The 11,199-nt window shown below is 39.9% G+C and overlaps 1 protein-coding gene across 1 annotated transcript; it reads left to right on the top strand.

Annotated features, from left to right (window-relative positions):
- Positions 1-4,132: 4,132 nt before the first annotated feature.
- Positions 4,133-10,941, top strand: LOC141757577 (eosinophil peroxidase-like). The gene is made up of 16 exons (XM_074618150.1): positions 4,133-4,168; positions 4,472-4,537; positions 4,669-4,756; positions 4,922-5,097; positions 5,276-5,408; positions 5,782-5,908; positions 6,001-6,207; positions 6,297-6,654; positions 7,149-7,309; positions 7,425-7,683; positions 7,784-7,954; positions 8,038-8,275; positions 8,375-8,583; positions 8,750-8,778; positions 8,996-9,055; positions 9,998-10,941. Exons 2-16 carry the CDS (start codon positions 4,474-4,476, stop codon positions 10,004-10,006), a joined length of 2,289 nt encoding a protein of 762 aa, XP_074474251.1. The 5' UTR covers positions 4,133-4,168; positions 4,472-4,473; the 3' UTR covers positions 10,007-10,941.
- Positions 10,942-11,199: the final 258 nt, after the last annotated feature.

The following is an 11,199-nucleotide window of genomic DNA, read 5'->3' as shown; positions in this document are numbered from 1 at the left end:
CCGCTCTCTCTCTGTCTCTCTCTCTGAAGGAAAGAGGTGGGGTCATGCGTCATCAACGCGTAATCAGTGACACTGCACATGTGTTATACCCAGACGTCTCAATGGTCTGGCTGATCGGAATCCTTAAAAAAATTCCTGTATCAGGATCGCCACCAAAATCTAATGGATTGCTCATTGTGCCACACCCACCCCTCCAAAAAAAATCATTCAAATCCATCTCGGACTTTTGGAGTAATCCTGCTAACAGACAAACCAACAAACCAACGCCGGTGAAAACATATCCTCCTTCCTAGGCCTTCGGCCTTGGCGGAGGTAATGATCCATTCAATTATCAAAACCTGTCAGACCTACATGTATATTCCATAACTATCATGACATGGTGTTACTTACTGTGGGGAGGTACAATTAGTTGTTTTTTACTGAACTACAGCAGTTTTTTTCATCATTGCAGGGTATTTAATTGTTTTTTTTATTGGCATGGATGTCATTTTGTGACAAATTTTAGGTTAACTTTATCTTTACAGTACATGTAAAACATTGCTACACAAATACATTTACATTTTCGGAAATATGCTGATTGGCTTTCATGCGGAGAGTTAGATGAGATGATGGATAATACTCTCATGTCTGTTTGTGAAATATGAAACTACAGCTAGCAGCCGGTTAGCTTAGCTTAGCACAAAGACAGGAAACAGCTAGCCTCTCTCCAATGATGACACACTGTGTGTTTCAATACCCATACTACCATACTATTTAGTATGTATTTAGTATATATTCAGAACCTCGTAAGTGGAAAGTTTCTGACAGCTCCGAGTTTACGAGTTGTGAAGTGTTTGTTGACGTTGTCAGAAATGGCGGAGGCCATGGAAGTTCATTTTTCGGTACATAATAAGTTAATATATTGTAATTTTAGTCATATATTGTTTTTCTTTGTAATTTTATAATATGTCTGAGGAAAATGTTGATAACGGCCTCATCTTTTTCCTCTGTCATTATACCTTTGCATTTCCTGCATCATGTTACCCTCTTGCTAGCTTGCTAAATTGTTAGCCTCTGTGGCTTCTAGACGCAGACAGTAACGTTAATGTTACCGTTGAAAGCTGCACAATGTCTGACAAGACAGAGCTACACAAGTTGAGTTTGAGTTGTCCTAAAATGGCCACTGAGCAGAGTATTTAAAGGAACTGTATGTAAGTTTTTACACGTATAAACGTTTATTAATCATTTTTATTGCCAAGGTGTGAAGAGGTTAGGCTAAACGCAACCTTTCTTGCCGACATGGTCTGAGAATAACAAAGCTGTTTCCAATTTTCTTCCATCCTTCTAACAGTTTTCTTATGTGTAGTGAGTGGTACAGCCTCAAATGGTTGCAGACTGATTGTAGTCTTTTTATGTTGTGAATAATGATAAACAAATATTTCTCCTAGGACTGTGTGAAACATAGAATGCTCACTTAAAAAAAGACAGTCTGGCTTTCTATTATCATGCTTGTTTCCAAACCTAACATATCACATCATGATATAGTTTAAAAGTCTGTGCCTTCTAGACGGCGACAGTAACGTTAATATTGCCAATGCTTCGCAGCGGTGTTCTCACGACCTAACCACTTGAGCGCCAAGCATATTGTGTACACGACTTCCCATGTCGTAAACACAAGCTCACGAGTTTCATTGGAAGGCACCATATGTCCCAATCAGAATCAGAATCAGAATCAGAAAGGTGTTTATTGCCAGGTGTAAGGGGTATACACGAGGAATTTTCTTTGGCTTATTGGTGCGATACTTAGTATGTCAAATGCAGTATGCCAAAAGTACCAGGATGTCCTACTACACCCGGTCATATTTTGCAGTATGCAGGCCAGCATGCTTCTCGGCTATTCTGACCCACAATTCTCTGCGCAGGGGATATATGAGCAAGAGGGTCAAAGTTCAAGGCGCAATGTTATGATGAAGTAGTATGTCCAAATTGTATGCATACTGATGCAACAGTACATACTTTGTAAGGGCAGCTGCAGTATGTGCTAAAAGTAAAAAGAAAAAGTACGTGATTTGGAACGTAGCAATAATCTCCCTACCAGCACCTGTAATGCTCACTACTAAATAAAAACCTCACCAGTAAACTGTGAGCCGTTTTTACAGGTACAGGACAAAAACAACTGGAGAAGTTGTCCACACTGAAATTTGTACTCACTAACCAACCCACTGGAGAAATATGATTTCTTGCCAAACCCTGAGGTTGACTAACAATGCTTCAGCCATTGCTGTTAATTTCTGCTTTTTTTTTGTATACGTCCTTCAAAGAGGGAACTGGACGTGATTAGTGCAACTCTCCTGGGGATGTTGCAAACACAATGATGGGCAGAAAAGTGAACCCGTACTTTAACAAGCAGACAGCTCATTGAAATTGATGAGAAAACAATGATTTAAGATATTCTATCTTCTGCATGAATTTGTTCCTTCACATATTAAAGTAAGAAAATAATCCCACTATCACTCTCTGATGCTCACTCACGATGTGCAAGAACATTTTTTTTTGTTTTTGTATGATGTCTGTGCAACCTTTTCCTCCACTTTTAAACAATTTCTACTGAAGCAAATGAAGCCATACGTGTTAAAATTATTCTTTAAATAATCTTAATGCAAAGAAGGGGGTAGTGTGCACATCCAGCCCCACAGCTGGGTGCAGGTACAGGACAAAAACAACAGGAGAGGTTGTCCAAACTGAAATTTTCAATGTATTCCTGACTACGACCTTGTAGGTCAAAGCGTTGCATCAATAAATTTTTCAGGGAGCCTACAAATTTATGTTTTTTCTTTTGATTTCAATAATGTTCACACCTGACTTGGTTGAAACGAAGGCCAAGGATCAGTGGGATGACGGATCAATTTGCAGGGAGTTTAGGATTCAAATCTCTCGACTCCTGAGTCACAACATGCAGTCGGAATAATTAAATCCAACATCCAACAAGATCTTGTAGTCTGAGCTATGTGTTTGTCGACAGCTGTAATCTGTCATTAAATATCGGATGCTGTTTTTTTATATAGACAATTAGAATTTTCAAGGTCTTCTAGTGTGTTTTGGGCTCAGATAGTACATTATGTAATAAAGCCTCTTATTCATATTATCAGTGACATTACTGTAAGCCAGGCTTTTCGCGGCCGATGAACTTTTCTCAAACCTCTGTTCTTTGTTTTGTTATCAGTGAAAATTTTGCGTGACAACTTTGAAAACGCCTTTGTATCCACAGCAGCCATAGGGCTCCCCAACCAAACACACACACACACACACAAACACATATAATATACAAGGTAAACTTATGTTTGACTCTACTTTTCCTCATTCCACAACAATGTCTCACACATGCAACCTATTATGTATTTACCTGTTATTCTCTGGGGTTAACACCTTCAGTTGATACTGCTGCACTGTACCTCAACCTGCCAAAAAAAAAAGTAATTCAGTGGCTAAAGATGGATAAGTGTGCACCCCTTCCTCTTTTCAGATACTTTCTCAAGTGCATCAGTTTCTGTGTGGCAACACTGAAGGCCAACAGCCACAACATGGCAACATCAGTAAACAAGTGAAAAAAAAAAAAGAAAACTATCCAAATGTTGCAAATCTCTTTGCTGTTGGCTATCAATATAGAGTCAAATGAGGTAAAAGATTCATACAATAATCCAGTGAGAAAAAAGACTTGATCCGGTTATGTCAAATACTATCATGAAAAAGGAGAAGAAGGTCAAAAAATAGACAAAAATATTTTCTAAAATTTGTCTGAATTAATCCTTAGACACCTCATTAACATTAAAATTATGATAGTGAATAAGAAAATGATTTATTCAAATAACTTCATACTGAAATACTAAAAAAACACCTACAATTACTGACAATGCTACCCGTAGTTTTATATAATGGCTTACTGTTACCACAATCACTCCCTACACTGCTACTTATTGTGTGCGTTTCTAAATGAGAACATCATACCTATTGGTTTGCCAGAAACAATTAGTGATAAGAATGAAGGATTTCGTTGAGCAGAGAGTGAGAAGGAAGAAGGAACCTGTACAACCCCAGGGGGCGGGGCCTCAGGGCCGCGCACTGAATATAAAGAAGGCGACACCACTGCTAACTGCACCTGAAATCTTCACAATTATCTTCACAGAAACAGGTAACGAGATTTGTTTTTTTGGTTTGGATGCTTAGATATTTTTTAATAGTTATACATTTTTTTTATATTTTAAATAGTTATATATATATATATATACATATATATATATATATATATATATATATATATATATATACACATTTGTTTTTTTGCTTAGATATTTCTTTATATAGTTATTTATATATATTTTTATATTTTATATAATGATATATACATTTGTTTTTTGGTTTAGATGCTTAGATATTTTTAATGTCTACGGTTCTGAATTAATTTTTTATACTGACTTGTATTTATGTGTTTTAGAGATGATTTTCTCTGCCCTTCTTGTTCTGGGCGTCTGCCTGGTTCCTGCTCTCTCCAAACAAACAGGTAGGCGACATCCCTCACTCTGTGGACACGTTTCTAATCCACACCTGAATTTGTCTGTGTTACATCACTGGTCGAGATTAAAATAATTTTGTCGTGATGAACAATTTGATGAGTGTGTTGTTACTTTGCAGGAGAACATCTGGATAGTTCTCTCCTTCAACAATGTTTTGAGGAGGCAAAGAAGCTCGTTGACGATGCGTACAAGTACTCCAGAGAAGAGTGAGTTCATCATTGCGGTTATTTAATCTCACAGAGTGAAATAGAAGATTATCTTTCAAATTAATTCATCATAAATTTACACTGTTAGTTACAATTTACAGAGACTGCAAAAAATAACACAATTCAGACTTCATTGTTCGACTGTGTGACTTTTTCCTTCTCCAGGAGTCTGAGACGAGTCCGCAAGGAGGTGGTGAGTCCTCACGATACTCTCCGTCTTGTGAAGCAGCCTCGTGGTGACACACGCTCAGCCGTGAGATCTGCAGACTACATGGCACAAACCCTCCGTCTGCTGCAGGAGAGGGCGCATCATGTGCACAAACGCTCACTCAATGCAACAGGTCAGACATGCAGCAAACAAACAAACACACACACACACACACACACACACAGTGCTCACATTGTTTTTCTGACAACATTTCCGTTGTAATTAAGGACTAGACAATATGAAGTTGACACACACACACACACAAACACACACACACGGTTAATCCATGAAATGTCTTTCACATTTTTCAGATTTGCTCTCTGAAGAGGATCTGATGAATCTTGCCAGAATAACTGGATGTGCAGCTCGAGTCAGCCTTCCATCATGCCGCACCACACCAAACATTAACGAGTATCGGACAGCCACCAGCGTCTGCAACAACTTGTAAGACAAAACATTCAAGTGTGATAAAATGCTGGTTCAAATCTCACTTAACACCATCTTGGACATAAAAAACATAGATCAACTTTTTGACATTATAAAATGTCTTCATTAACTACTTTGTTTACCTATTTTGGCTCCAGAATATCAGTTTCCCACATACATGTAGGTAAAAAGCAATTGTGTGCTTTCTCTCCAAAAAGCAAAATGTGTTGAATTAATGGAAACTGGTCAGTTCTGTGAGTTTGAGTGTCGATTACATTCAGCGGAAATGTTTGTGAAATACACTTGAAACTTCTTAGCAGAAGATGTGTTCACTTCCCTGAAAATTCTCAAGCAGCATTTCCAAACATGGACATCTTCTGTTTGCTTTTAGAAAGAACACTCGCCTTGGATCTTCAAACACCCCCTTCGCCCGCTTGCTGCCTGCCGAATATAACGACGGCATCTCCCAACCAAAAGGCTTCAACAACCAAACAATAAACAACTTCTTCCTCCCAATGGTACGACCTCGAAATCCCAGACACTTGATTAATATACATAAAGAAACATAAATGCTGATTTTAAAATTAAAACATTTCTACTCCACTCTCAGGTGCGTCAGGTGTCCAACAACATCCTAAGCACAACAGACGCAGGCGTGGTCAGCGACAGAGAATTCTCTCACATGGTGACCTTGTTTGGGCAGTGGAACGACCACGATCTCACCTTCACTCCCTTCTCCCCCAGCATCCGCTCCTTCAGCAATGGGATCGACTGTGACGACAGCTGTGAGAACACTGACCCTTGCATCCCCATCCCGGTTGGTGTGAAAGCTCAAACCCACACATTGTGATGTTGTTTTAACAAAAATGTTCTCTTCATAACCTTTGGTCTCTTTCCTACAAACAGATTCCTCCCGGCGACCCCCGCTCTCAGACAGAAGAGTGCATCCCTGCGTTCAGATCCGCTCCTGTTTGCGGAACGGGATACTCTGCCTACAATTTTGGAGGAGAAGCCAACAAGAGAGAGCAGATCAACACCCTCACAGCCTTCCTGGATCTCGGCCAGGTGTATGGCTCTGAGGAGAAGCTTGCCCTGTTTCTTCGCGACAACCAGAGTGATAGCGGCCTGCTGCGCGTGAACACAGAGTTCAAAGACAACGGGCGTGAGCTGCTGCCATTCCACCCTCTCATGGTGAACATGTGTGCCACTCGCGGAAGAGTCACCAACGACACAAACGCCACAGAGGTGCCGTGTTTCATTGCAGGTTAGTCATCAATAAATAGTTAATAATTTATTAAATAACTAATTTTGGGATGCCAGGTTGTGAAAATCCTTTATCCTGCTCTAGCTTCTAACCTGCTGTCTGTTTAAACTATCTGGTAACACTTTATTTTAAACCCCACTATTTGATATTTATAAGCAGCAATAAGTATAACTATAACTCTGATGACACTATAATGATGATGTACACACATGATGAATAAGAATATGATATAACAAAGTTGTAATAATGTCAAATATGTTCTCACAGGAGAAGATATAATTGTTGAGAAATACTGTAGAATAATAAACACTTAAAAATACACCACATAATAGTGTGTTATAAACCATTTATTCAATATATATTCTACTTATAAATGATTAATAGGGGGTTTAGTAGTTATTAGTTAGTGTAACCAGTTATCTTAATGAAAGAGCTGCCATCTAAAGAGGAAACGAACACTTCTGATCAGCTATTATGTACATTGTGTCCTTAAGGTGATGTCCGCGTGGACGAGAACATAGGTCTGACATCCATTCACACACTGTTTATGCGTGAGCATAACCGTGTGGCTCGTGCCCTGAAGAGATTGAACCCACAGTGGGACAGTGAGACACTCTACCAAGAGTCCCGCAAGATCTTGGGTGCTTACACACAGGTGGGTAAACCTGAGAGTCAGTCAGCATTCACGATTATATTTTTACATCTCCAAAGCAGATGTCATACACTCCACTGTCTTTTACTCAAAATAGATCTCTGTCTCTCTCTCTCAGGTGTTTGTGTTCAGGGACTATCTGCCTCACATTGTAGGTAACGTCGCAATGCGTACACAGCTCGGCCGTTACCCCGGCTACGACGCTAGCGTTGATCCCAGCATCTCCAACGTCTTTGCAACAGCAGCTTACCGCTTTGCCCACTTGGCCATACAGCCGGTCTTATCCCGTCTGGATGCAAACTACAGGGAGAACGCTAATTTCCCCAGTGTCCCCTTGTTCAAAGCCTTCTTCACCCCCTGGAGGATCGTCTTTGAGGGTGAGTTGTACAGAGAGAAGGCTAGTAACTTATCAATCACTAGTAACTTATCAATCACTCTTCTTCAAACATCACCCTAACTTTTATTTGATCTCTCCAGGTGGCATTGACTCTCTGCTCCGTGGTTTGGTCGGCCGTCCTGCTAAACTGAACACTCAGGATAACATGATGGTGGATGCTCTGAGGGAGAGGTTGTTCCAGTTTGTGATGCATCTGGCTTTGGACTTGGGCTCTCTGAACATGGAGAGGGGACGCGACCACGGCTTGCCTGGTACATCCCTCACCCTGATTTTCAGCCTTTTCTAATATTTTGTTGTCATCCGCTCTTTGCTTACTTGTTGTTTACTCCTCTAGGCTACAACGCCTATCGCAAGTTGTGTGGCCTGTCTGAGCCCAGGAACCAGGCGGAGCTCGCTCGGGTCCTGAATAACGCAGACCTGGCCCGCAGGCTGCTGCAGCTCTACGGTACGGCCGACAACATCGACGTCTGGATGGGAGGCGTTGCAGAGCCGTTTGTCCGTGGCGGCCGTGTGGGGCCTCTGTTCGCCTGCCTCATTGCAACACAGTTCCAGAAGATCCGCCAGGGTGACAGGTGTGTGTGGATACATACAGTGATAATAACACAATCACAAAACAAATGCATTTCAAACACAATCTTTGTTGATACTAATTTCTTGTTTGAAATAATCAGGCTGTGGTACGAGAACCCGGGCGTCTTCACCGCGGCTCAGAGAGCTGCTCTGTCCAGGGTCACCTTATCCACGATCATCTGTGATAACACCGGCATCAGGACTATCCCCCGTGAGGCCTTCAGCCTCATCTCAAACAGGAACCGGCTCGTCAGATGCAGAACCCTCCGAAGCTTGAACCTGTCATCCTGGAGGGAGAGACCCTGCAGAGGTAAAACAACACTGGACCAAACTCTTTGACCAGACTCTCAGATTCAAATTCAAAATAACTTGTCACCTAATGAATTGTTTCATTCTGTTTTTAACCTGGTGTGTTTATGTCTTCTCTAATCACTTGTGTAAAAATCGTTCTTCATATGTGGTGTTTGATCTTGCAGGCGCAAGCTGTAATGAAGTCGGAAACGAGGTCGGTTTTAACTTGTGGTAGTCATATTTTAAGAGCACAATGATGAATACTTCTTAAAATGTTCACATTCAGATCATATAACACCTGTTCTCAACTTTTTGTCATCTTGGTGAAGGTTTTCCTAACTCCATTCAGAATTTACTAATACTAGCACATTTTGAAAAAATCCGTAAATTATGAGGATAAATGAATTTAACTTCTACATCTTGATATACAGACTGCGAGCGACCAGGCCGCCGAGGCGCCCCCAGGCCCCAAGGGCCTCCAGGACAACGAGGTAATCTATTCAGTTATTGTCTCTTCTTCCTTTTGTACATCGTATATAGTGCTGGAAGTCACAGATTGTTCAATTTTCATATTTATGTATTTATATTTATTTTCATATTTATCAAGACAACAACTTTACCCCACATATAAAACAAACAACCTCAGTGTCTTCATATCTGGTCAATTTAAATGAAGTATGTGAAATATAGATGAACATAAATATACATCCTATATACAGTTAATCTTCAAATACAGTTCATCTCTGTTGAGTACACCCATCTTTTATCCTAATTGAAACTTCCACAGTGCAATCAGGGCCTTTAGATTCTGACCACTTTATTATCATGTCTTAGATGTGATTATTGTCCACCTTTACTACATTCTCAAAAAAAAAAAAAAATGATGATTTTATGAGAGATTTCTTTAACTGAACAATGCATTAGGGCTGCAACTAACAACTATTTTCATATAAAATGTCATAAAATAGTGAAAAATGTCCATCCCATGTCTTTAAATGTCTTGTCCTGTTTGTCCAAAACACAAAGATATTTGTATAAAACAGAGAAAAGCAGGAAATCTCCGTACTTGAGAGGCTGAAAACAGCATTTTCTACCATTTTTGGAAAAAAATTACTTCAACGATTAATCGATTATCAAAAAAGTTGGCGACTAACCGATTAGTCGACTGATCGCGACAGCTCTACAATGTATCATGTTATAGAAGATTATCATATATTTTGTATAAAAATGATCTTCAAAATAACTAGTAATTATATAATGGAGTAAAAAGTGCAATATTTCCATCTAAAATGTAGTGGAGTAGTATCTCAAAAGTGTACTTAAGTAAAGAAATTGAATAAATGTGTAATTTTAACATCTAGATCATTCATATTGTAGCAGCAGATCAGTAGATTTAAAGCAAATATGTAATCTATACTTTTGTTCCTCTGCAGGTCCAGTAGGACCCCCAGGACCCCCTAGACCGCCAGCTTTCAACACCAATGCTACACAGCCACAATCTGCCTTTTCCGTCCGCCTGGGCGAGTACAACCCGTCCTCAGAAAAAATCATTCGTTTCCATCAAGTCATCTACAACAAACAGTACCATCACAGCACTAAGACGGGCCTGTTTACATGCTTCATCCCTGGTGTCTATCAGTTCAGCTTTCTCTGCACGTCCTTCATCAATGCCAAAAATGTGGACCTGAGGCGTAACGGTGAGCTGGTGCTGCCTGGGTTCAATATTTATCAGGGGGGTCACCACTTGTCATCAGGGGACACGGTACTCCAGCTGGAGGTGGGAGACAAAGTGTGGCTGGAGGCCAGCGATGGGACCACCGGCCTGAGCACCAGAAGCTACTTCTCAGGACACCTGCTCTACGTAGCGTGACATAAAAAAACACCAGGCTGAAGCACCACCCATAAATACACCAGTGGTCCGTTTGCTTCAGGTTTCATTACTGAGCCTCTCTGCACTGATCTTCCCTTTCCATTAATCACATCACATTTAATATCTATTATTAATAATTTACTTTTTTTCTCTTTTGGGCTGATGGAACAGACTAGAGCACAATGTACATGTTTTATAGTTTTTAAGAAAAATGAACTGAATTTGATGAATTGGATCGTTTTAGCCAGCTAATGAACGTGAAATTTATTGCGGCAAATCTGTTTAACTCTGTTACAGCATGCGATCTATTGGACCGAAAATTAGTCAGTAGCCAATTTTGATGTGGGATTTACCAGTATTATTATGAATATTTTGTGCACTGATGAAATTGAAGCATGCCTTCAAAATGTTGTGTTGTGCTTTTTCTATGAGGCCTGTTTCCCTGTATCTTTACCTGTTGTATTTTTCCATTCTTTAAATAAATCAAAGAAACTGAGCCATATTAAATGTTGTGTTCATGTGTTCATATTTCTGAGATATTAGGAGATATTTCATGGGCTCCTTGTGTGAATCACGTAAAGACAGAAGACTACCCAAAATGTAATTTACAGTTTTTCTCATTCGCTTTGGCTCAATTCTCGAGTGAGAATTATTTTTTTCAAAACAGTGAGCTCAAACCTCTGAACAATTAGTTTGTTGTTCACAACAGATTAGAATTTCTCATTCATTCAAGCAAATTGCGCTAGTTTTGGCACATGTGTGCAA

Source organism: Sebastes fasciatus, chromosome 19, assembly GCF_043250625.1.
Source record: "Sebastes fasciatus isolate fSebFas1 chromosome 19, fSebFas1.pri, whole genome shotgun sequence".
Taxonomy (NCBI): domain Eukaryota; kingdom Metazoa; phylum Chordata; class Actinopteri; order Perciformes; family Sebastidae; genus Sebastes; species Sebastes fasciatus.
Note: the sequence above shows the minus strand (reverse complement) of the source record. Positions and strands in the feature narration are given on the sequence as shown.

Excerpts from the sequence above, each read along its gene's own strand:
- LOC141757577 (XM_074618150.1), top strand. The coding sequence starts at position 4,474 with ATGATTTTCTCTGCCCTTCTTGTTCTGGGCGTCTGCCTGGTTCCTGCT. Across the intron at positions 7,955-8,037 it reads ACGCGACCACGGCTTGCCTG|GCTACAACGCCTATCGCAAG; the intron begins GTACATCCCTCA and ends TTACTCCTCTAG. Across the intron at positions 8,779-8,995 it reads GTAATGAAGTCGGAAACGAG|ACTGCGAGCGACCAGGCCGC; the intron begins GTCGGTTTTAAC and ends CTTGATATACAG.